Raw genomic sequence first — 27,490 nt, 5'->3', positions numbered from 1 at the left:
TGCAGGCTGGGTTCTATTCCCGTTATTTTTCATTCCCAAAGAAGATGGGAGGCTGAGACCAATATTGGATTTGAGGGGGCTCAACAAGTTTTTGAGACCCCTACGATGCAAGATGTAGACTGTACCGAGGGTCTGACAGGCTATCCTTCAAGGCGACTGGTTTGCCACGATCAATCTACAGGATGCATATTTTCAGATCCCAATATGGGAGGGATACAGATGCTACCTCAGGTTTGCCTTCGATGGCAGAAGCTTGAGTTCTGTGTCCTCCCATTCGGGATATCACTGGCCCCTTGCACACTCACAAGGTGCATGGATGCAGTCCTGGGACCTTTGTGTCGGGAAGGTCTTCGCATCCTCAAGTACCTGGACGACTGGCTGGTGTGTGCTCACTCGGAGGAGCACTGTCACAACAATGTGGCCTGGCTCCTGCAGCACATAGAGCACCTGTGCCTGCTCCTCAACAGTAGGAAAAGCAGGCTCCAGCCCTCACAGACTATGGAATTCCTGGGCATGTGTTTGGATGCCAAAGCAGGAACTCTAACTCCTGGAAGACACGCCGCCCTCAGAGCTTGTTTGTCCCAGTTCCGTTTGGGGGTGAAGGTAACTTGGAGGTTATGCCTCCGTCTTCTGGGGTTGATGGCATATAGCCATAGTAGGCTGGGGAGCTGTCCATGACGGCAGAGGCATCAGCGGCGGGTAGCACGGGTCCTGGTTGGCACAGCACATCAATCTTCTGGAGCTACAGGCTATCTACTAGCTTTTCTGCACTTCCAGCCAGAATCGCCACATGCTGGTGAGGACCGACAGTACAGTGGCAGCAGCCTATGTAAACAGACAGGGGGGTCAGGGCTCCCATTGCCTTTGCAGATTGGCTCGGACGATATGGGAGTGGTCATACCCACATTTTAAGTCCCTGAGAGTGATGCATGTGCTGGGCCAGACAAACCATGCGGGCGACCAGCTCTCCAGGGGCGGGCCCTTCCCCAGAGAATGGAGGCTGCATCCAGAGGTTGTACACCAGATCTGGGACCACTTTGGTACTGCCATAGCAGATCTCTTTGCCTCCTGAACTGAAAGTCTCTCTGCCTGGACATGTTCACCTTCCTGGTGAAGAAGTATCATGATTATAACTTTGAACTGACACATGAATTGACAGGAGTTTTGAATATCTCTGATTGATTTTTGAGTCTCTGATTAGTCATGTGATCAGCTGATAGGTGTCTGTGAGCAGGAGGAAGTCACTGAGTTTCTGTTCTGTTCCATTAGTTAACTGTGAGAAAACAGCTCCACCTGCTGGTCACAGAGACTCATTACACATCCACATCATAAACACGTTTCAGAAAGTACAGTGAGGACTTACTACTCTGTTTCTGTGTGAATTTGTTCAGTAAAACCAGAACTTGTGAGCTCAGGTTCAGGTCATATGACCTTCTCTCACTCTGGTTTAAACATGTGGCAGCCTCTGACTTCATAGCAGCACTGAGGACTGAATTATTAATGTTTTCTGATTGTTTATAAATTATTGCGAACAACAGAGAGGTTGTCTGACCTCTGAATAAAACTTTCCCACTGATAAACATACATACATAAGCATTCACATACATTCAAACTTATAGAAGCAAACCTGGTAGCCCACATTGTAGGATAAAAATGTCAATGGTCACGATCAATGTGGTCCTTGCTTAGGGCTGGCAGCAGGTGAAGCAGCCAAGAGTGGTGCTTTGGAATGACCAAGTGGGGGTGAAGCCTCAATTGGTCAATATCCTGGGTGCAGCAATCGGGGAAGGGTTGGCAATGCCCTCCCCTGTGTCAGCACCATTTACTGTACAGCACCCCTCCTCTGCCCATGTGAGGCAGGGGGAACTTGATCTAGTGTGTTCCACATCTGATGCATCGCATGAAGGGGAGATTTACATCATGGGGAGTCGGAGGTTGAAGACCTCCCCCCTGGTCAGATGTGTGTGGAGAGAAGGCAGGTAGAGGAGGCACAGAGGCATCCACTTCCCCTCTATTGCCAATTCATTACTCTGGCCGCTCAAGCATTGGGAATTGGCTGTGGACCACCACCTCCCATGGATAAGGCCTTAGGGGCCTTGGTTTCCCCCGCCAAATCTGTCTTGGAGAAGCCAAGTTGCCCCAGCAGGAACACGAAAATGATGGATGCCAAGCTTGCCAGAGTGCATAGCTCTATAGCAATCCAGGGACAGCTAGTTAATATAGGGGCTAATTTGGCCTTGCATCAGCGCCAGCTGGCACAACAGTTGGAGGAGGGAGGTTCTTACCTGGTTGCTGAGGTACAGCAGGTGTCCTCACTCCTGGCTAAGCTAATGAAAGAGCAGGCGGTGGCAACGGGCAGGACCATGGTCTCCCTCTGGATGGTGAGGCGTCATCTCTGGCTGTCTCAATCACAGCTGCAGGGGTAAGGCCCCGTCTGTTTGCTTAGTATGCCCGCCGTTGTGCTAGGGAGATGTTAGGAATGCTCCAACAGTGCCGTGAACATCAGGTCCCGACAGCTCCGCGGCCTGGGCCACCCCAGCTGGACTCTGTGGCTTCAGGTGACCTACGGGTCCTTTTGAGGCCAACCGTTAGAGCTAAACGTGATCAGCGGAGGGGGCAGGGCCATGGCCAGGGACCCCCCAAAGCCCCCCCTCAGTCCTGATAGCTCTAGGAACCTGGCCTCCCCTTGCTGCCTCTCAGGACAGCTCCTGTGCTGGGAGACACTTGGGGTGGACCCCTGGGTAGTTTCTACCATTACTCAGGGTTATCATTTGCAGTTTTTGCATCCACCCCCACTGATGAGATCAACAACCTTTTCAGTAGTGGCAGACCCTCAGTGCAGGAGGGTTGTGCCTGCAGAGATCGACACTCTCTTGGCGAAGAAGGCCATCAGAGAGGTGACACAGGACAATCTGCAGGCTGGGTTCTATTCCCTTTATTTTTCATTCCCAAAGAAGATGGGAGGCTGAGACCAATATTGGATTTGAGGGGGCTCAACAAGTTTTTGAGACCCCTACGATGCAAGATGTAGACTGTACCGAGGGTCTGACAGGCTATCCTTCAAGGCGACTGGTTTGCCACGATCAATCTACAGGATGCATATTTTCAGATCCCAATATGGGAGGGATACAGATGCTACCTCAGGTTTGCCTTCGATGGCAGAAGCTTGAGTTCTGTGTCCTCCCATTCGGGATATCACTGGCCCCTTGCACACTCACAAGGTGCATGGATGCAGTCCTGGGACCTTTGTGTCGGGAAGGTCTTCGCATCCTCAAGTACCTGGACGACTGGCTGGTGTGTGCTCACTCGGAGGAGCACTGTCACAACAATGTGGCCTGGCTCCTGCAGCACATAGAGCACCTGTGCCTGCTCCTCAACAGTAGGAAAAGCAGGCTCCAGCCCTCACAGACTATGGAATTCCTGGGCATGTGTTTGGATGCCAAAGCAGGAACTCTAACTCCTGGAAGACACGCCGCCCTCAGAGCTTGTTTGTCCCAGTTCCGTTTGGGGGTGAAGGTAACTTGGAGGTTATGCCTCCGTCTTCTGGGGTTGATGGCATATAGCCATAGTAGGCTGGGGAGCTGTGCATGACGGCAGAGGCATCAGCGGCGGGTAGCACGGGTCCTGGTTGGCACAGCACATCAATCTTCTGGAGCTACAGGCTATCTACTAGCTTTTCTGCACTTCCAGCCAGAATCGCCACATGCTGGTGAGGACCGACAGTACAGTGGCAGCAGCCTATGTAAACAGACAGGGGGGTCAGGGCTCCCCTTGCCTTTGCAGATTGGCTCGGACGATATGGGAGTGGTCATACCCACATTTTAAGTCCCTGAGAGTGATGCATGTGCTGGGCCAGACAAACCATGCGGGCGACCAGCTCTCCAGGGGCGGGCCCTTCCCCAGAGAATGGAGGCTGCATCCAGAGGTTGTACACCAGATCTGGGACCACTTTGGTACTGCCATAGCAGATCTCTTTGCCTCCTGAACTGAAAGTCTCTCTGCCTGGACATGTTCACCTTCCTGGTGAAGAAGTATCATGATTATAACTTTGAACTGACACATGAACTGACAGTGACTCACTCCAGTGATGATGTAGAATCCTGTATTCTCCTGCCTCTCTGTTGTTAACCTTTCCTGGCTAATAGTCTGGACCTTCAGTGGTCCACAAGCGCCCCTTTGTGGTTCGAGTTCATTTGTTTTAAATGTATTGTTTCTCAAACTGTTTGAGTGACAACAGAGCCTGATAGTGATTAGTGTTTATGTGCTGTTTTTAATATGAAATCAACTCACATGTAAATTCAAACATTATTATTTGAACTGGTTGTTTTACTGTGTTGTTGGACTTCACTGTAAATGACCATTTAGTAACACTGTCTACTCACATAGCAACAACAGTTTACAGTTTGTTTTATGACATCAGAAATTAGTGAAATGAATGGAAATGTGGATGAAGTTAACAGATAGCTTACTATCAAACATGGACAAGAAGAGACCTGTGGATTAAGACCAAGCAGCAACCTCTGATACAGTGTATGTTCTGAGGCTGAAAACTGAACCCAATGTTGAGGTGATAAAACCTGCAGTTCCTCTAATGCCACTAGAGTCTGGCTCCCACACTGAGTCAATCCCTATGGTCAATCTCCATAGACTCCCATGTTAAAATGTCCAGCTTAACAGCAGAAATAAACACGTTTACAGCCTGGTACAAAAACAGTTTTGGTCTCCAGAACTAATTTCCTCCTTCATGACGACTGTTTATATAACTCACCTGTTTACATTTTATTAAGGCTTAAAGTTATGGAGAACTGAGGGCGTGGTTTTTTTGAGTGACAGGTGGATGAATGTATTCTTGCCACAAACCCACATGAACCGAAGTCTCTACTCCCCACACACCCCCTTGACCATTTTTGGAATAGCTGGGAGTTAGGGGTGGAGTCAGACACTGCCAAGATGGCGACAGTGGGGCAGCTCACTCTGAGTTTCAAAACCACTCTTCAGAAACCTGTGGGTGACGTCACAGAGGCCATCTTTATTTAATGTATATGATTAAGACCAGGTCAATTAAAAAAAAAAGTCAACAGGACACGGTCAGGCCCATGAAAAATGACTGAAACACTGAGAAGCATCTGCTGCTAATCAAGCTAGCTTCAGAGACTATAACCTGCTGCCACCACAAGAGGACAGTAAATTACATGATGGCTGCCAACAGGCATCAGATCTTTTATGGGACAGAACACTGTTCTGAGATCAGATGTAAGGAGAGAGATCACTTCACTTATGTGTCACTTTGACTATTTGTAGCTTTAACTGGCAGTAGATTCCATTCAGCATGCTCCCAGTTAGGAAAGCTGACCGGCAGCACCCGGAAGAGTGGCAGAGTTCAGTGCTATTGTGCACAGGGACACCACAAAAAATGTGTTTTAGACACTTTAAAAAATTCCAACAGAAACAATCCAATATCTATTTAAATAAACACTTCATATAGAATATTTTCAGTGATTTATCTTCCTGTGAAAACAACAATTTCCTTTCGCACTACATTTTTCAACGGCTGAACTCCCATATTTCTCAGCTGACCTGCGGCTGCAGTGTAATACAGTGCACTCAGTAGGCGCGTGCATATGTTCCTACCATCCATATGCAAACCTATGCCCATGGTCTGTAGTGATTTTATCTAAAGAATAAATAAAAGTTAGTTGTTTTTTGTTTAGTTTGATGAACCTCTATAGTGTAGAGAGGTCTTTACTGATTGACATGTGTTACTCTCTGAGGTTGTGCTGAATCTGTAACATTTGATGAAACAAAGAAATAAAAAACTGAATAGTCTTGATGTAGGTAACAGAAATCTGAAGTTTTTATTCATAAACAGAGAGATACAGTGGTGGTCTGGTGGCCTGGTGGCCTGATGGTCTGGGTCTGTCCTTTCACCTTTGACCTCAACAATGAACTACAGTAAATTAATGTGGTCTCTGACCTGAGACTCAGACTCTTTAAAAACATACTGATCATGAGCATCCAGAGCCAGAAACTTTAAACGGAGTCTGTCCACGTCACGTTGCCGACTGGAGCAGCTTTTACTCTGAGAGTGGGACATCAGGTCTCCAGTCCTGTCAGACAGGCTGTTGTGGCACAGTGAAATCATCAGGAATCAGGAGACCAGCTCCTGATCCTGCAGGACCTGAATGTCCTCACTTTGTCCTCAGTGACTGAGACCTTCAACCGAATCTATTCTACATCTGCAGGCCTGTGACGTCCCCTTCAGACCCACTGGACTGGATTAGACTGGACTCTGCTGCTCCATCGTCTCTTCTTCATGTCATTTTTTTAACAGCAAGCCAAAGTAGATTCAGTGTTCACATGTAGACAAACTCCACAGCTACACACTAACATTGGCCTAAATGCAGGACGCTCAAATCTCCTCCATCTGTGTCTCTTCATCATTGTCCTTCTCTTTGTCCTAGTCCTGGTCTACCTCTCAGCGTTGATCTTGTAACGCAGGATAAAGTAAGCGATGAGCCTCAGAGAGAAGAAGAAGATGGCGAGCACAATGAAGTCCAGGTAGAGTTTTGCATCCAGCATGTCCAGCTCCTTCAGGATGGCCTCGGACTTCTGGAAGTGACATGTGTCGTCTTCGTCACAGTGAAGATCCTCTCGATCCAGACCATAGATGGACAAGATGACACCCTCGAAACCGTATCTGAACCACAACCAGGAGCAGGAGGAAACACTGTTAGAGTGAGGTCACCAATGTTTAGACAGGTGTCAGGTGTCAATGATAAAATACAGCTGCAGTGTTTTAACAGAACAGCACCCCCACCTGACATAGGAGATGTAGGACATCCACTGCAGGTACCAGGGGATGGTGTCGAAGCTGACGAAGAACCCGGAGAACAGCAGCACCGGGATCGCTGTGACCGGTCCCACAAATGTCGCCACCTGCAGACAGAACAGACACACCTGAGTGAGGTCAGCAAGTAAGCACACCTATCTGTGAGGTCACACAGGTGAGCTCAGACAAAGGTGACCTGCAGCGAAGTGGAAGCGGCTCCGATCAGCAGACCAAGACTCTGAGCCACTAGAGAGGTCAGGACCCCCAGAGACAGGAAGAGGAAGAAACGTCCGGCGTCCGGAGGCTGAGCCGTCATCCAGTACACAATACTGCAGTAGACCACCGGGAAGACCACCTGTACGGCAGAGGACACAGGACAAGTCTGTCACACACCTAGGCTTCATGTCTGTTCTGGTGCAGGAGGTGCAGGAGGAGGAGGAGGAGGAGGGAGGAACAGCAGAGGAGTGACAGGAGGAGGAGGAGGAGGAGGAACAAGAGGAGGAGGAGGGAGGAGGAGGAGGGGGGGGGGCAGCAGTGAGTTGACAGGAGAAGGAGGAGGAGGAAGAGGAAGGAGAGGATGGAGGAGCAGCAGAGAAGTGACAGGAGGAGGGTGAGGAGGGAGGAGGGAGAGGAGGAGGAACAAGAGGAGAAGGAGGAGGAGGAGGGAGGACGGAGGAACAGCAGAGGAGTGACAGGAGGAGGAGGAGGAGGAAGGAGAGGATGGAGGAGCAGCAGAGAAGTGACAGGAGGAGGAGGAGGAGGAAGGAGAGGATGGAGGAGCAGCAGAGAAGTGACAGGAGGAGGGAGAGGAGGGAGGAGGGAGGAGGGAGAGGATGGAGGAGCAGCAGAGAAGTGACAGGAGGAGGAGGAACAAGAGGAGGGAGGAGGGAGGAACAGCAGAGGAGTGACAGGAGGAGGAGGGAGAGGAGAAGGAGGAGGAGGAACAAGAGGAGAAGGAGGGAGAGGAGGGAGGAGGAGGGTGAGGAGGGAGGAGGGAGAGGAGGAGGAACAAGAGGAGAAGGAGGAGGAGGAGGGAGGACGGAGGAACAGCAGAGGAGTGACAGGAGGAGGAGGAGGAGGAAGGAGAGGATGGAGGAGCAGCAGAGAAGTGACAGGAGGAGGAGGAGGGAGAGGAGAAGGAGGAGGAGGAGAGGATGGAGGAGCAGCAGAGAAGTGACAGGAGGAGGGAGAGGAGGGAGGAGGAGGAGGGAGAGGATGGAGGAGCAGCAGAGAAGTGACAGGAGGAGGAGGAACAAGAGGAGGGAGGAGGGAGGAACAGCAGAGGAGTGACAGGAGGAGGAGGGAGAGGAGGAGGAGGAACAAGAGGAGAAGGAGGGAGAGGAGGGAGGAGGAGGAGGAGGAGGTGGTGGGAGAGGAGGGAGGAACAGCAGAGGAGTGACAGGAGAAGGAGGAGGAGGAAGGAGAGGATGGAGTAGCATCAGAGAAGTGACAGGAGGAGGGAGAGGAGGAGGAGGGAGAGGAGGAGCAGGAGGAGGAGACCACAGACCAGCTGCTCTGTGAGGATCACCTGAAAGGGGACGTCAGCCATGGTTTTGGCCAGGTAGTACGCCTTCAGGCTGTACCAGTAGTTCAGGTGTTCCCTCAGGAAAACTCCCATCTCCAGGGGAACTGAAACACACACACACACACACACACACACACACACACACACACACACACACACACACACACACACACACACACACACACACACACACACACACACACACACGTGTCAGGTGATGGGATGTAACAGGTCTGACCAAAATGAAAGTGACTTTAATGTCCAGTGTTTGTTCATAGATTAGATGTGGATGAGTTTCCTGCAGCTGTTCCAGATGTTTAATAACACTGTTGGTTGTGTTAGTGCAGAGACTCACATGTGAGCACAGTGGGCATCAGCGCAGCAAACATGAGGAACAACATGGAGAAGAACAGGAACCCTGAGTTACTCAGAACCTTCTTGGCCTCGTTTCCAATTCCCAGGTAGAGCAGACCAATCAGAACGCCGATCCCAATGTGAGACGAGATCCTCAGGTGGGTCAGCACCTACTCAACCAATGACAACATTTCTTACTACAGCTGTTTTTCCTGCGGTGGCTGTAACTGTCCACCGGGTGTTGCTGTGCGCTCTCACCGAGTCTCTGAGGATGCTGAGGAAGGTTCTCCGGAACAGGATGGAGAACTGGGTCATGCAGCTGGCTGAGAAGCTGTGACAACCTTCAGATGATGAGGACTCCTGAGAGGGAGGGAAACACAGAGTCAAGTCTTCATGAAGTGTTCTATGAAACTGGGACATGAAGAACAGATGTAGTAGATGCAGACAGATGTTTAAGGATTTTTATCTGTAGAAAAGGGTTTATGAAAACACTGCAAAGATCTCAAAACTTGACCTTTGACAGTTGGACACATTAGAGCTTTCAGAAAAATACTAAACCTTACATTTTGTTGAACCTAAACAGAGTGATGCAGATAGAAGCCTCTATCAGAGTGTGGGTCAGTTTATATTGATAGGAAGCAGATCAGGGTCGGGGGCCTGGGGTTGAGGATTTAGGGAGTGAGTACCAGGCACTGGGCAAGGCAGTGAGTTGGAGGCTTGTCCAGACCCAATATACAGATATACAGATATATAGATATACATAAATATACTGCTCAAAAAAATTAAGGTAACACTTACATCACGTCAGACCTTGATGAACGAATTATTCAAGTTGAAAATCTTTACTGATGTACATTGTATAATCCGCCCACTGAGGACTGGATTCACAATCACACCCAAAATCAAAGCACAAAATTGAAATCACAGGCTGAGCCAACCTGCGTGAATTTCATCACAGCAACTCATAATGTGACTCAGTAGTGTATGGCCACGCGTGCCTGCACTCCCTACAACGTCTGGTTATGCTCTTGATGAGTCGGCAGATGGTTTCCTGGGGGATTTCCTCCCAGACCTGGATCAGGGCATCAGTGAGCTCCTGGACTGTCTGTGGCGGTACTTGGTGGTGTCAGATGCTCTTGAGACTGTGCTGGGAGACACAGCAAACCTTCTTGCGACTGCACATATGGATGTGCCATCCTGGAGGAGCTGGACTACCTGTGCAACCTGATTGGGCTGCAGGTACCACCTCATGCTACCAGTAGTGACAAGGACACCAGCAAAACACAAAACTAGACAAGAATCAGGAAGGAGGAGAGAGCAACAGTCTGTGGCCACCACATGCAAAACCATTCCCTTCTTGGGGGTTGTCTTGCTTTTGCCTCTCCATTGCACCTGTTGTCACTTTCATTTGCACCAAAGCAGCTGAAACTGATTCACAATCACTTGTTCTTCCTAAATGGACACATTGATATCCCTGAAGTGTAACTGACTTGGTGTTATACAGTGATGATTAAGTGTTCCCTTCATTTTTTTTGAGCAGTATATATATATATATATATATATACGTATATACGTATATACAGATATACAGATACAGATTCAAGTAGATGTTCTGGACTTAATTGACAAAATAAAACAGAATAAAATAAAATAGACAGAAATGAAAAATATGTCAAAGATCACATTGGTCTGTAGTGGTGTGATCCACTCAGAGATCATACAGGCAGACATGTCTCAGTATGAACAGTACAGGAAAATCTCAGTGTATATTACATGCTTCATCACATGCTGCTACATGCTACATGCTACATGTATCATGCTTACATGATTTGAAAATAATCCAGGAAACATCCTCATCATCTACAGCTGATTTCATCACATTAAACTTTAGCTACAGCAGCAACATTTCTCGCAGCTTTTATTTTGGTAGGAACTCTGTCACCAGTGTAAAATGTTGGGGTGGGCTTGTTTCTCACTTCCTCTGTGCGCTGCCACAGGAACAGGTGGTGGTTTGTGTCTCCGTTCAACTCCGTCTGATAGTCCTTCTCACACTTCCTGTCCTGAATGGCCTTCACCAATCTGACCGTCTGGTCGCCGTACTCTCCAGACGCCAACTCCATCACTGTGGAAGAGGAGCAGCAGTGAGTCGCAGAACCTCAGGGAGAACCAGCTTCAGTTAGTCTGGGTCTTACCGAAGTCAGCAGGGTTGTGGTAGGTGGGGCAGTTGAGTCCGAGGTCTCTCAGGTAGGGAACCAGACTGGAGACCCTCCCTCTGTAGATACACTGACCCTGACTCAGGACGTACAGCTGCAACACACACACACACACACACACGCACGCACACACACACACACATGCGCACACACACTGTCACATCCATCACAGGCCAGAACAGATCCAGTTCTGCTGATCCAGCTCTGCTCTGCTCCTTGTCTGTAATGTAGTGTAGTGAGGGGACTGTGCAGTGTGTGTGTGTTGGGTCGTATTGTGTTGGGTCGTATTGTGTTGTGTTGTGTGTGTTGTGTGTGTTGTGATGTATTGTGTGTGTTGTATTGTGTTGTGTCGTATTGTATTTCTGCGTGTTTAGTGCATTGTGTTGGGTTGTGTCATGTTGTGTCATGTTGTGTTGTGTGTGTTGTGTCGTGTTGTGTGCGTTGTGTTGTGTTGTGTCTTGATGTGTGTGTTGTGTTGTGTTGTGTTGTGTTGTGTTGTGTGTGTTGTGTCGTGTTGTTGTGTTGAGACCGTTCACCTTGTCGAACAGTTCGAACAGTTTGGCGCTCGGCTGGTGGATGGTGCAGATGACAGTTCGTCCTCCCTGAGCCAGAGCTTTCAACAGAGACACCACCTGGAAACAGGACGAGCTGTCCAAACCGCTGTGACATGCAGACACAGAGAGACAAAGAGATAGAGAGACAAACAGGCAGACAGAAAGACAGAAACATAGAGAGACAGAGAGATAATGAGAAAAAGACAGGGACACAAAGAGGCATAGAGAGACACAGAGACAAATAGACAGACATAGACACAGGAGGACAGTCAGTTTCTCAGTCGTGTAGTTGTTTTCACACAGTTTTTCTGACACAGGTCTTTGTGTCTTTGAAAGTGACAGTACAGAACCAGGACCTGTGACCTGTAAACACTTGGTCCTGGTTCCTGATCACTCAGCCTCTCTGCAGGTGAGTCACCTCAGGGTTAAGTGGTAGTTAAACGAAGTGTCTGACTTCAGTGATGGAGCAGGTGACTCAGGTGAATCCAGCTCAGAGTTCAGAGAGGTGGGAACCAAAGTCCCTGTCAGAGTCTGAGAGAATGAGGGATCAGGACTACTCAAGATCCATGTCAACATCACATCCTGGCTAAGATCAGAACCACTAATATGTAGGTAAACACCCTGGTTGTTCTGGTCTGAGCCTCTGCGATGGTCTGCAGTAACCTCAGTCTTATGTGACACCCACTCAGACAGGAGAACCGTGTCTGACTTCAGACAAGTCGGTCCAGGTCCAGGACCTGTTTTAGGTGAGGACAGGCAAAGAGCTCGAACCTCAGGGACAGTTTTATAATCTGTACAAGACACGACGTCCTCTGTCCTCACACCCTCGATTCAGACCAGGAAAACACAAAACCCTGTCTGTCCCCCACCCCATCCACCCAGAGGACCCTGTCCTGGTCCAGCATAACCCGGTTTCCTCTGAAGCTGGTGAAAGTCATTAAATCCAGTATCTTCTGCACCAGCTAGTTCCAGCTCTTCACTGATGCTGGATCATGTTAAAACAGTCAAACCCAAACACTACCTCACACACTTGTTCCAGAGCTCTCAACTATATCACATGGTCTTCATCATGAGGATGGAGGTTGCTCAGTTTTTATTGAATGTTAAAACAAACTTTTTTCTTATCTTATGAAGACCATTTCATACAGCTGAAAGCACAAGAACACACTTGTGCTGGAGTTGAAAGTTTTGTCAAACTGCTTGCGTCCCAGCTCTTATGTCTGCATCATGCAATTAAATGAAAATATTCTTAATGTTTTTTCCCCAAACTTCAGCATGATATATTTAACTGCTGTTTACTACATTATATCCCACTGCAGAATCAGCCTGGTTTAGCACTGCCCAGGGGCCCCCAGCAGTTAGGGTTGTCTAATTTAGAGTAACTGTTTTCCATGACATAAAAAGAAAAACAAGACTGAAACTATATAAAAGGAAACATTAGAAACCACAAACTGAACAAAAAGTACAAAACAAGAAAAAAAAAACTGAAAAACTGAAAATACAAAGACAGTAATGAGACAGTGATATCACTGACCAACACTAGACTTTAAGGTCTTTAGTTTTTGTTGAATCAAATAATTAAATTTGGTCTAAAACGAATGAATATTTGTGTCAGGAGACTAAATCTAGATCAGAATCAGGCCCCAAACTGAACCTGTCCTCAACCCCTCTAAAGTCCCTGCCCCAGCTGTAATTCTGGTTCTGACCTGGTGGGCTCGTCGAAGAACATGACCGGTGGATTGTTGACGAGCTCCAGAGCAATGGCCAGTCTCTTCCTCTGACCCCCCGACAGGTGAGACGTCCTGGTTTTAGCACAGTCCAGTAAACCCAGAGCCATCAGAATCTCCCGGACCTGAACACACACACAGACCATGGACCATAGACCAGACCTGCTGTTAAACCTCTGTGATCACTAACATGACCAGGAATTATCCAGGGGTGGAACTCACCATCTCTCTGCGAGCCTCCACCTTCTCCTGCAACTTCAGGTTGGCTGAGACCTGCAGATACAAGAGGACGTCTCACTGGAGCATCTGAAACCCACCACACTAATAAAGGACTAGATCACAGAGACCAGACTCCAGTGTCCTCTGTGGTACAACACTGAACCAGGACATACAACACTAGACACTGCTACACAACACTACAGCAGATGGAGTGAGTGTTGGAGGCAGCATGAGTCTGAGCAGAGATGGTACACACTGAACCAGCATCATTTTTACACTGGACTCTGCAATTCTCACCTCTGATTGGCTGGATGTGGATCAATGTTTAGTAACCACACAGTACAACCAGAGTTCTCTGACTCTGTGAATGAATGTGTCAGTGTTAAACTGTAAAGACAGCAGCAGTGAGGAAGAGCCAATGAGCCCTGAGCTAAGATTATCTGTGTAACCACCAACAACAACCCAAACAAAGATAAACATTGTCTCCATGACAACCACAGAAGTTTAGTTTTAAATGTGTTTGATGTGTACATGAATCTGAAGTGAGTTACTTTTCAATAACTGAATCAGTGGAGAAACAGATTCTCTGTCGTCATGTATGAACACAGGAGGTTGAATTTCAGCAGCTCTGACTGGTGGTGAGTTGGTGTGTATGATTGGAGCACAAACATGTTTTCTGAGGGTCACCATCACCATCATCATTTGTACCATCATTGCCTCCTGCACAGTGAGGTGCGGCAGCAGCATGTCATCCTGCATGATGTAACAGGAAACTTTCCTGAAGGAGCGCAGGTCTCTGGGCTGGCTGTTGATCAGGATCTCCCCCTTCATCCCGGTCTCCCTGTTCAGAAAAAGGAACACGCTGATACAGGACTAGACTGCAGATACAGTACTGGACATCAGATACGGGACTGAACCACTGATACATGACCAGACCACTGATACAGGGCTAGACCACTGATACAGGACCAGACCACTGATACAGGACTAGACCTCTGATACAGGGCTAGACCACAGATGAAGGACTAGACCACTGATACAGGGCTAGACCACTGATACAGGACCAGACCACTGATACAGGACCAGACCACTGATACAGGACTAGACCACAGATGCAGGACTAAACCACTGATACAGGACTGGACTATAGATACAGGACTGGATTATAGATAAAGGACTGGACTACAGATGCAGGACTAGACTGCACATACAGGACTGGATGACAGATACAGGACAAGACCACTGATACAGAACTGGACTACAGATACAGGGCTAGACCACTGATGCAGGATTAGAGCACTGATACAGGACTGGACTATAGATACAGGACTAGACCAATGATAAATGATTGGACTACAGATACAGAACTACACCACTGATACAGGACTAAACCACTAATAAAGGACTAGACCACCGATACAGGACTGGATTATAGATACAGGACTAGACCATTGATACAGGACCAGACCACTGATACAGGACCAGACTATAGATACAGGACTAGACCACTGATACAGAACTGGACTATAGACACAGGACTAGACCACTGATACAGGACCAGACCACTGACACAGGACTGGACTATACATACAGAACTAGACCACTAATACAGGACCATACCACTGATACAGGACTAGACTATAGATACAGGACTAGACCACTGATACAGAAATTGACTATAGACACAGGACCAGACCACTGACACAGGACTAGACCACTGATACAGGACTGGACTATACATACAGGACTAGACCACTGACACAGGACTAGACCACTGATACAGGACTGGACTATAAACACAGGACCAGACCACTGACACAGGACTAGACCACTGATACATGACTTGACTATACATACAGGACTAGACCACTGACACAGGACTAGACCACTGATACAGGACTGGACTATACATACAGGACTAGACCACTGATACAGGACTAGAGTACATATACAGGACCAGTCCACTGATACAGGACTAGTCCACTGATACGAGGTCAGATCACTGATACAGGACTGGACTACAGATAAAGGGCCAGACCTCTGATACAGGACTGGACTACTGATACAGGACTGGACTACAGATACAGGACCAGACCACTGATACATGACTAGACCTCTGATACAGGACTAGACCACTGATACAGCACCAGACCACTGATACAGGACTAGACCACTGATACAGGACTAGACTGCAGATACAGGACAAGACCACTGATACAGCACCAGGCCACTGATACATGACTAGACCTCTGATACAGGACTAGACCACTGATACAGCACCAGACCACTGATACAGGACTAGACCACTGATACAGGACCAGACAACAGATACAAGACAAGACCACTGATACAGGACTAGGCTGCAGATATAAGACAAGACCACTGATACAGGACTAGGCTGCAGATACAGGACTAGACCACTGATACGGGACTAGACTGCAGATACAAGACAAGACCACTGATACAGGACTAGGCTGCAGATACAGGACTGGAGAGAAGGTACAGGACCAGACAAATTGATACAGGACTGTACTACAGATACAGGACCAGACCACTGATACAGGACTGGACTATATATACAGGACTAGACCACTGATACAGGACTGGACTATTGATACAGGACTAGACCAATGATACAGGACTAGACTATAGATACAGGACTAGACCACTGATACAGAAATTGACTATAGACACAGGACCAGACCACTGACACAGGACTAGACCACTGATACAGGACTGGACTATAGATACAGGACTAGACCACTGATACAGAACTGGACTATAGACACAGGACCAGACCACTGACACAGGACTAGACCACTGATACAGGACTGGACTATAGATACAGGACTAGACCACTGATACAGAACTGGACTATAGACACAGGACCAGACCACTGACACAGAACTAGACCACTGATACATGACTTGACTATACATACAGGACTAGACCACTGACACAGGACTAGACCACTGATACAGGACTAGTCCACTGATACGAGGTCAGATCACTGATACAGGACTGGACTACTGATACAGGACTGGACTACAGATACAGGACCAGACCACTGGTACAGGACTAGACTGCAGATACAGGACAAGACCACTGATACAGCACCAGGCCACTGATACAGGACCAGAACACTGATACAGGACCAGACCACTGATACATGACTAGACCTCTGATACAGGACTAGACTACGGATACAAAACCAGACCACCGATACAGGACTAGACCACTGATACAGCACCAGACCACTGATACAGGACTAGACCACTGATACAGGACCAGACCACTGATACAGGACCAGACAACAGATACAAGACAAGACCACTGATACAGGACTAGGCTGCAGATATAAGACAAGACCACTGATACAGGACTAGGCTGCAGATATAAGACAAGACCACTGATACAGGACTAGGCTGCAGATACAGGACTGGAGAGAAGGTACAGGACCAGACAAATTGATACAGGACTGTACTACAGATACAGGACCAGACCACTGATACAGGACTGGACTATATATACAGGACTAGACCACTGATACAGGACTGGACTATTGATACAGGACTAGACCAATGATACAGGACCAGACTTTAGATGCAGGACTAGACCACTGATACAGGACTGGACTATAGATACAGGACCAAACCACTGATACAGGACTAGACCACTGATACAGGACCAGACAACAGATACAGGACCAGACCACTGATACAGGACTGGTCTACAGATACAGGACTAGACCACTGATACAGGACTGGACTATAGATACAGGACCAAACCACTGATACAGGACTAGACCACTGATACAGGACCAGACAACAGATAGAGGACCAGACCACTGATACAGGACTGGTCTACAGATACAGGACTAGACCACTGATACAAGACCAGACTGCTGTTAGACTGGTCACTGATAAAGAATACTGTATTGTGTATCAGTTATTAGTGGTACAGTATCTGGTTTGTCCCTCAATACTATACCAGTCCTGTTCCAGCTGTAGAGTCTGTAAAGACGCCATGTCTGACATGTCGGTCCAGCCTCTGCTCATTTTCTTGAGCATTCTACCGTTTTCACGTGTAGTTTTAGTTTTTCTTAGAAAGTGACGACGAGGCAGCAGAGAGCTCTGAGACAAACATGATTCTGGGCTGTAGAGGTAATCCCGATTTGACTCCAGCACAGAAACTGAACCATGAAGACTGAAGAGCAGTGCATCCATCAGTTTAGTTTACTTATGAGGTGTGGAGCAGCAGTGATACAGATCCTTTTCTAACGATGTCATCCTCTCACATTTTCTACACAATATTCAAAATGAATAAAGCAGATGAAACCAACATTCTCACACTTCATGCTCCAGTCTATTTAGCATGAGGCTTCAGAGATGAGACTTTAGCAAGCTGCTACCACTAAGAGATCTCACCTGTACCCAGCCAGGATATTCATGAGGGTGGACTTTCCAGCTCCTGAGGGCCCCATGATGGCCACCAGGTCCCCACTGGTGAATTTCCCAGAGATCCCTTTGAGCAGAGTTTTGTAACCTGAGACAGAACAGAAACAATCAGTGAGCAGGTTCCCAGCCAGGCTGAGAACAGCTCTTTGTCCACAGTTTCATGAGTCAGGTTTCACATCAGTTTGGAGGTTTTTCTCTCAGTCTGGTTTCATTTTAATCTGCTCACATTCACACAGACTCTCACTGATATGCTGACAAAGCTCAGGTCACATGTGATCACATACGTCAGGTCCGGGATGTGGCAGGGTCGGTTACAAGTCTTCAGGTTTATTTAATAATTGTTGTCCTGCATTGTTCTAAGCTTTCTGCTCTTTGCTTTTCTATGGTATATTGTGACTTGCAGTTGGCATGAATATGATGTATTGCATGTGTTTGGATGTTTTGATTTGTTGCTGTTGGTCTGCACAAAGTCTGAACAAATGATAAGAAATGAATACTGTTTTGAAGAGGATTCATAGTGGTGAGTACATATGCACCAACCAAAGGAAAACGCTACAGACCCATCTTCCTTTGTTGGTTAAAGATACAAATAACACTTTTGTTGTGCAGGACCTTGTTCTACTGGATTGCTGCACTGTCACTGTTGACCTGCCTCATCCAGGTCATTCCCTATATATAGATAGAGGAGTACTCTTCATATATCATTCATAATCTCGTTTTCTACCTCTGGTCTCTGACTGTTACCAAGCATCATTTCATTCTTTGCATAAAATGACAAGTGAAGTGTCTTATAATGATAATTAATATCATTTATATTCAGCAGATGATTGGTTTTCAATTATTAAATGAGTTGATCCACAGAAAATTTATTGGCAACTATTCTGGGAACTGAATATTCATTTTAGTCATTGCTTTTGCCTCTAATATTCTGGTGTCAGTTTCTCCAGTGTCTCAGCTGTTTTTCTGTTTTTCAAACCAAACCACACCTGTCAGACAGGTGAGAGACAAACTGAAGAGTATATCTGTCACTCCTGCAGAAAGAATCTAATAATCTTGACAATGTCATTACTTTATTAATAACATTAATTATACAAATTGGGTTACCATGGAAATCAAATAGGAAGAGGAGGATGATAAGGATAACCTGCAGTAACCACTGCAGTGTTTATCTGCTGATGGAGCCTGAACTTTCTTTAATGAGATTATCAGGTTTTATCTGACTGAGTAGGATTTAATCCTCTCTGACCGACAGTAACCTCCACTGCATGGACGGATACTCTACTGCTGCAATACACACTGTACTGCACTGGTACACACTATACTGCAATAATACACACTGTACTGCACTGGTACACACTATACTGCTGTAATACACACTGTACTACAGTACACACTGTACTGCAATAATACACACTATACTGCAATAATACACACTGTACTACAGTGATACACAATGTACTACAATCGAACACGCTGTACTACAACCATACTAACTGGATTGCGATATTAGACACTGTAGTTCAATATTACACACTCTACTGCAATAATAACCACATGTGAGGCAATAATACACATTGTACTGCAATGATAAACATTTTACTACAATAATAAACACTGTACTGCAATACTGCACACTTTACTTAAATGTTACACATTGTACTATAGTGATACAAATTGTACTATAGTGACACACATTGTACTGTAGTGATACACTCCATACTACAATATTATATATTGTACTGGACTGATACATGCTCTCCTTCAACTATACACAATGTAGTGCACTGCAATATTACACACTACGTATACTGATATAATGCACATTACTATAGTAATACTCACTGCACTAAAGTAATACACACTGCACACACTCCACAGTAAAGCACATTGTACTATAGTGAGACAAACTGTGTGATAGTTATACACATTGTACTGTAGTGATACACATTGTACTGCAGTAATACACACTGTCCTGTGGTAGAGGCTGAAGGAAACTGCAGATTGTAATGAAAGAATAAAAGACTGATTTTTTTGCTGGAGAACCTCAGATATTTAAGATATTTAAGAGAAAATAATGGACATTGCACTGCTGTAATAAACACTGTACTGCAATAATACACACTGTACTGCCATAATAAACACTGTACTGCAATAATACACACTGTACTGCCATAATAAACACTGTACTGCAATAATACACACTGTACTGCCATAATAAACACTGTACTGCAATAATACACACTGTACTGCCATAATAAACACTGTACTGCAATAATACACACTGTACTGCCGTAATATACACTGTACTGCCATAATAAACACTGTAGTGCAATAATACACACTGTACTGCCGTAATACACACTGTACTGCTATAATACACACAGTACTGGAGTGAAAAATGCTCCACTGCTGTAATACACATTGTACTGTAGTAATTCACACTGCACTGCAGTAATACACAATACTAAGTAATGCACACTGTCCTGCAAAAATATACATTGTAATACAATGATACACACTGTACTGTAGTTATACACACTGTAATACACTGCCTGGCCAAAAAAAAAGTCGCCACCAAAAAAAAAAGTTCACACACTCTAAAATTTCGTTGGACCGCCTTTAGCTTTGATTACAGCACGCATTCGCTGTGGCATTGTTTCGATAAGCTTCTGCAATGTCACAAGATTTATTTCCATCCAGTGTTGCATTCATTTTTCACCAAGATCTTGCATTGATGATGGTAGAGTCTGACCGCTGCGCAAAGCCTTCTCCAGCACATCCCAAAGATTCTCAATGGGGTTAAAGTCTGGACTCTGTGGTGGCCAATCCATGTGTGAAAATGATGTCTCATGTTCCCTGAACCACTCTTTCACAATTTGAGCCCGATGAATCCTGGCATTGTCATCTTGGAATATGCCCGTGCCATCAGGGAAGAAAAAATCCATTGATGGAATAACCTGGTCATTCAGTATATTCAGGTAGTCAGCTGACCTCATTCTTTGAGCACATACTGTTGCTGAACCTAGACCTGACCAACTGCAGCAACCCCAGATCATAGCACTGCCCCCACAGGCTTGTACAGTAGGCACTAGGCATGATGGGTGCATCACTTCACCTGCCTCTCTTCTTACCCTGATGCGCCCATCACTCTGGAACAGGGTAAATCTGGACTCATCTGACCACATGACCTTCTTCCATTGCTCCAGAGTCCAATCTTTATGCTCCCTAGCAAATTGAAGCCTTTTTTCCGGTTAGCCTCACTGATTAATGGTTTTCTTAAGGCTGCACAGCTGTTCAGTCCCAATCCCTTGAGTTCCCTTCGCATTGTGCGTGTGGAAATGCTCTTACTGTCACTATTAAACATAGCCCTGAGTTCTACTGTTGTTTTTCTTCGATTTGATTTCACCAAACGTTTAAGTGATCACCGATCACGATCATTCAGGATTTTTTTCTGGCCACATTTATTCCTCGTAGACGATGGGTCCCCACTATCCTTCCAGTTTTTAATAATGCGTTGGACAGTTCTTAATCCAATTTTAGTGGTTTCTGCAATCTCCTTAGATGTTTTCTCTGCTTGATGCATGCCAATGATTTGACCCTTCTCAAACAGACTAACATCTTTTCCACGACCACGGGATGTGTCTTTCGACATGGTTGTTTAAGCAATGAGAGGCAACTCATTGCACCAGTTGGGGATAAATAACTTGTTGCCAGCTGAAAGATAATCGCCCATGCAGTAATTATCCAATAGGAGGCTCGTACCTATTTGCTTAGTTAAATCCAGGTGGCGACTTTTTTTTTGGCCAGGCAGTGTATAATGATACACACTGTCCTGCAGTAATACACACTGTACTGTAGTAGAGGCTGCAGGAAACTGCAGATTGTAATAAAAGAATAAAAACCTCAGATATTTAAGATTATGTGTCTTTGTTTTTCCAGGATGTTGTAATAACCATACAGTATTCAGAGTACACATGTAGTATTTAGGCCACTGCGTCAGAGTAGCCTAAAGGAAACTGACCAGAGTACTGTAATAAATTGTTGACCAGTTGACACTGGTCTGTAAATTGCTGATCATTATGTAATCTGGGACTAATTGTACAGAAATGGAGACTGATTGTTTAGTTATCTATTTACTAGTTATAGATTAACTAAGGAATTTCTATTTAAACCCTGCGAGTACTTATTCTTTACTCATGTATTATTGAAAACTATGTACTCCATATACAGCATGCTGAGTTAAATAGTGTCTGAGGTTAAATGACATGCTCAGCTGACCCACTCTGAGCTCTCAGACTCTCTCTGACTGAGCTCTGTGTTCTCCTGATAATTAGTACTTACTTCTTTGCTGGAAACATAACCTGAGTATGGAGCTAAAGTCACTTCATAACAGGCGGAAGCTGGTTATAAGTAATTCTAACATCACAATGACAATCAGCAACAAACTGTATGATCACTTTGACCTGCTGGCCTCTCACAATAGCAACATGACTGTTTTTGATTAGATGTGTTAGTGTGTGGTGGGATCTGCTCCTCCCTCAGTGTTGACTGTCAGCCAAACATTCACCAGTGATCAGGAACATTCAATGAACTGAAGTGTGATGATGATGAGAAGAAGCAGCTCTGTTTTATAACGACTCAGAATCAGATTAGAGACAATGAACTGCAGTAACCTCATTAACATGCTAACCAACCTTCAGTCGCTCAGCTAGAGCTGAACTTGAGAAATACCCAAGATGCATCAGGAAAAAAAAACCTGTACGTCACTTTACATCATATGATTACTTGACCGTAATTTTCTCAGTGTTTCAGATTTCAGTATTCTCAGGTGTTTTGTGGCAAAAGCAGCAGCAGCTCTGAACACAGTTCACCTCAACAACATGATCAGGAGTCTCCCTTACACCTTAGCAGGTGTGGTGTGGATTGTTCTCAGTGAAACTCTTGTTTTCTAATCCCTGTAACAACAAAGAGTTAAACTGCTGCTCCAGAAGGAATCTGATCTGTTAAAGACTCTGACAGCGTCTCATTACAGACTCAAGACAACAAAACAGCAGCTCAGAGAGACCAACAACAGACAAACGACAGACCAGTGACAGACCAGCAACAGACCAACAACAGGTCAACAACACGACAACAACAGACCAACAACAGACCAACAACAGGTCAACAATAGGCCAACAACAGACCAACAACAAGTCAACAACAGACCAACAACAGACCAACAACAGGTCAACAATAGGCCAACAACAGACCAACAACAGGTCAACAACAGACCAACAACAGACCAACAACAGACCAACAACAGGTCAACAATAGGCCAACAACAGACCAACAACAGACCAACAACAGACCAACAACAGACCAACAACAGGTCAACAATAGGCCAACAACAGACCAACAACAAGTCAACAACAGACCAACAACAGACCAACAACAGGTCAACAACAGCTCAACAACAGGACAACAGCAGGTCTACCACAGACCAACAGGCCAACAACAGGTCAACAACACGACAACAACAGACCAACTACAGGGCAACATTAGGACAACAACAGGAGAACAACAGACCAACAACAGACCAACACCCTAACCACAATACATCAACAGGCCAATGTCAGACCAACAACAGGCCAATGTCAGACCAACAACAGGCCAATGTCAGACCAACAACAGGCCAAATACTATTTGATGCAGCGTCACTGTTTCCCCTTGATACTCCTGAGGTTTCTTTCATTTTTCTTCATGTAAAACAAACCTGTGGTTTTGAGCAGATCACATTGTGATATTTTAATCCGACTGTAGACTGTACAGACTGCAGGCTGCTCTGAGCTCTATGACTCTTTTTAAACTGGTTCTATAAAACAGCAGATCTCAGATCAGATTTCAGATCTGAGCTTTTTGTTCCAGCAGCTTCTGTTCTTAAGTCTTTTCTTTCTTTTGTCTTGAAAAACTGAAACATGATACAAGCTTTTCTGTCCACATTCACTGAACGTTTCACTTCCTCATAATCTAACAGGCAAAAAGCTCTCAAATATTAGTCTGTTTGTTTGTTATATCATCTTCTAATTCATGGCAATAATCTCTGAACATTTTCATATCAATCAATATAATACTGCAACTTGTGTAAAATACTACTGCAGTAATATTAAGACATGTAAAATACTACTGCAGTAATACTACAACATGTATTATGATACTGCAGGAATATATATTTAGAACTTTGACAACACAACACAAATTTCTGACCTGTGAGAAATGTGACCAATCATCAGTCAGATCAATGATTGATCAAGTGATTAATCACCCTCTCAAACTCACATCAAACAACACCTGATGTGACAGACATTGGGCCAGTGTCTGCCCGGCTGCCCTTGTGTATTTAGACTGACAGGGCGTCTGGTGCCTCAGTGAAGCATCATCAGTGGCAGCTGCTGGTGTTTCTGTTGTCGTCTTCATGTTTGTATTTTATTTCCTCAGTGTCGAGTAACAGAGCTGCTTCTAATCTGACCTGAAGCTATTTACAGTAGGAGACCCTGACTGAGATTAACAGATTACAGCCTGATAATCCACACACACACACACACACACACACAGCATCCAAAATCAGACGCAGGTAATAATAAAGTGTTGCTTGCTATGCCTGTTTTCATGTGTGAAGTCATCACATGTGGTTTCCTACAAGGGATCAAGTGTGTTTTCTTAATAAAGGTTAACTGGTTACCTTCAGACACTTATCTAAATCGACCAGTGTGTTGCTGGTGGTTCAGATTAGAGAGACCTTAAAAGGTTGTGCCTCCATCAGGTGAGCAGTGTGACTGAGGAGTGTGAGTGAAACACTGTCAGGTTTATCCAGGTGGACTCTGTGTAAGACAGAAGAGCTGCAGGTGGAAGGTTAACACTGTCTTTAACACAGCCTGCTGACTGACAGTAACCTGAAGCCAGTTTAACCTGCAGGAGTGTGTCTGTTTCTCATGTGGATGATTTCATGAACATCTCATTGACCGACCAAACTCACAATGACAATACTAACATAATAACAATAATCCTACAGTGATGTATCAATGTGTGATGTCAGTGTGTTACTGATGCTGCTTCACTGTGATGTAGCTGAACACACTATGAACAGATGTGACGTCCAGCTGAGGACCACAGGATTCAACTGTTGGGCTGCCCCTTTAAAATCTAAATTCTGTATCAAATGTGGTTCAGTACCTTTCTTCCTCCACCAGGGGCCCTCTCTGACGGAGTAGGAGACGTCTTTGAACTCGATGTTGACCGCCGGTCTCCGAGGTAGCGAGGAGAACCTCTGGGCCTCCGTCAGGTTGTTGTCCACCTTCTTCAGGTGTCCCTGCAGCAGCGGCGTCTGCTGGCTGCCCACCGGCCGCTTACTGACCACCTCGTCCATACAAACGCACACCGTCCGGGGGTCCAACATCAGGTCCGGTGGCCCGTTCGTGTTCTGAGGGTCAGATCAGAGACTGAGGTGAGAGTCTGAACTTTAATGTTCACCTGACAAACCAGGAGCCTGAACAGACCAGGTCTCAGTGACCAGGGTTCTCCACACCACAACAGTTTCCTCTGGTTTCTGGACTCATGTAGTTTCATCAGACCCAATATTGACTTGTTTACATTCACAGACTCACCTAACAACACTGTACAAATACAGAGGTAGACCTGTATCAATCTCTGCCTCAGACTGAGGTGTCAAGCTTCAACGATCAGTCCTTTCATTGATTATTTAATCAGTTCATCAATTCGTTCACAGGAAATTAATCAGCAGCTATGTGTTAGTCTCACAGAGATTCCTAACCCTCCATCAACACCAGCTGACTTTAACCTACATGTTGTTTCACTATTCATTCAATCGAACCAGAGACATGAAGATCTGAGGTGAGCTGCTCCACGTCTGTGTTTGTGGGAAACAGACTCTACCTCACAGGTTCTTTGTGGAGAACATGGAACACGCTCAGTGCTCATGATTTATAGTTAGAGGACTGACACATGCACAGGTTACACAGGTTGTACAGATTGTACAGGGTGTACAGGGTGTACAGGGTGTACAGGGTGTACAGGTTGCAGTCTTTGTAATGAGATGTGTACATGAGTGTGTGCTCAGCCTGCTCTGCTGTTCAGAGGACTGTGCTGGCGTGGAGCGTCAGCAGATGCAGAGCAGTGATGTGGTCAGATTAGCTGTCAGCTGCCTCTCTGTTGTTGTGTATGTGGGACAGCCTGCTCCATATGGGACACTAATCTGCAGGACAGAGTACAGCTTAGCCAGCAGGCTGAAAAACAGCCTGGCCGACCATTATCATCATCACCATCATCATCACCATCGACATTAACGACCACAACACTGATGCACACATCAACTGATCACCTGCATCACTGTTACAACTTGAATACACACATGGAGACATGTTGTCCACTGTGTCTGTTCCAGTTCTGTTATGTGTCTGTGGTGTGTGTCTGCTGTGGTTCAGGTGCTAGAGCAGGTTGTCCACTGATCACAGGGTCTGATTCCTAGTTCCTGTGTGAGGCTCTTTGAGGAGGTTGAAAAGACCAGAAAAGCTGCATAAACCATCTGTTTAATGTGTCCACTGTTTGTCTTACATGTCTCCATCATATATATCTATAATGTGTCCCTATGTCTCCAGTATATGTCGACTGTGTTCTATAATGTTTCTACTGCATCTCCGTTTAATCTCCATCATGTCTGAACTGTCTCCACTAAATGTTCAGTATGTCTCCACTGTGACTTAACTGTTTCTCCATTTTACATTTAATATGTGTCAACTATTTGTCCATTACCAATATAACTCCAGTATGTCTCTCAACAATTTGTCCACTGTGTCCTAGATGTCTAAACTGTGTCACAGCTCAATATCTCAAATCTCACATTTGCCTTCAGTCTGAGCAACATTAGACACTATGTGTCTCCAATCTGTTCACTCTGATGTCTCTAGTCTGAGTCCAGTCTGAGTCCAGTCAGTCCTCAGTACTCACCATGATGATGGAGTTGGTGACGGTGGGGTTGTGGACAGACCAGGCGGCCATCAGACAGGCCATGGCCAAGAGACAGCAACACTCCCACACTATGCCTCCCTCACGCACATCTAATCACGTCTCACCCACACACACCAGCCCTGATTGCTGGCCCCGCCCCTGTCACTGACCCCCACCCCCACCCCCGCAGAAACAGACTCCGCTGTCTGTGGAGAAGAAAAAAGCTGTACTTCAACTTGAGTCAGTTTGAAATGAGTCTCTGCTTACTTGCTTGGTGAATGTGAGAGGGAAAGTTACAGCTGCTGTGTTTCATTCCTGTTTATTAAAGAATAATTAAAGAATGAATGAGGTTAAATTAACTTAATTACAGGAGACTAATCTGCTGTTCTGCCATTAGATCCATGTTTGAGTTCTGATACCAAAACTATCAACAACTTACAGATATAAACCTATTTTACTAAGAAACTATGTTGAGAATGCAGACAGTTATTAATTACTTTAGGTCCACAGTTTTGTTCTGGTCTCCTGCTGATTCAGAAGACTTTAAAACCAGGACTTGAAGACAGGTTGTGGATGTGAATAAACCTGACATTTTTACTGAGCCGTGAA

At 45.7% G+C, this 27,490-nt stretch overlaps 1 protein-coding gene across 1 annotated transcript; it reads right to left on the bottom strand.

Moving 5' to 3' along the window:
- Positions 1–5,830: 5,830 nt before the first annotated feature.
- On the bottom strand, positions 5,831–27,004 carry abcg1 (ATP-binding cassette, sub-family G (WHITE), member 1). The gene is made up of 15 exons (XM_056373209.1): positions 26,882–27,004; positions 25,091–25,337; positions 17,849–17,966; positions 14,130–14,262; positions 13,425–13,475; positions 13,182–13,327; positions 11,458–11,581; positions 10,901–11,015; positions 10,685–10,830; positions 8,967–9,068; positions 8,710–8,878; positions 8,358–8,458; positions 7,026–7,184; positions 6,818–6,936; positions 5,831–6,697 (listed from the first exon to the last, which is right to left on the bottom strand). Exons 1-15 carry the CDS (start codon positions 26,942–26,944, stop codon positions 6,469–6,471), a joined length of 2,022 nt encoding a protein of 673 aa, XP_056229184.1. The 5' UTR covers positions 26,945–27,004; the 3' UTR covers positions 5,831–6,468.
- Positions 27,005–27,490: the final 486 nt, after the last annotated feature.

Source organism: Seriola aureovittata, chromosome 4 (assembly GCF_021018895.1).
Source record: "Seriola aureovittata isolate HTS-2021-v1 ecotype China chromosome 4, ASM2101889v1, whole genome shotgun sequence".
NCBI lineage: Eukaryota > Metazoa > Chordata > Actinopteri > Carangiformes > Carangidae > Seriola > Seriola aureovittata.
The sequence above is the reverse complement of the archived record's forward strand: the minus strand, read 5'-3'. Positions and strand labels throughout refer to the sequence as shown.

Excerpts from the sequence above, each read along its gene's own strand:
- abcg1 (XM_056373209.1), bottom strand. The coding sequence starts at position 26,944 with ATGGCCTGTCTGATGGCCGCCTGGTCTGTCCACAACCCCACCGTCACC. Across the intron at positions 10,831-10,900 it reads CCACAACCCTGCTGACTTCG|TGATGGAGTTGGCGTCTGGA; the intron begins GTAAGACCCAGA and ends CCTCTTCCACAG. Across the intron at positions 6,698-6,817 it reads TCCTACATCTCCTATGTCAG|ATACGGTTTCGAGGGTGTCA; the intron begins GTGGGGGTGCTG and ends GTTGTGGTTCAG.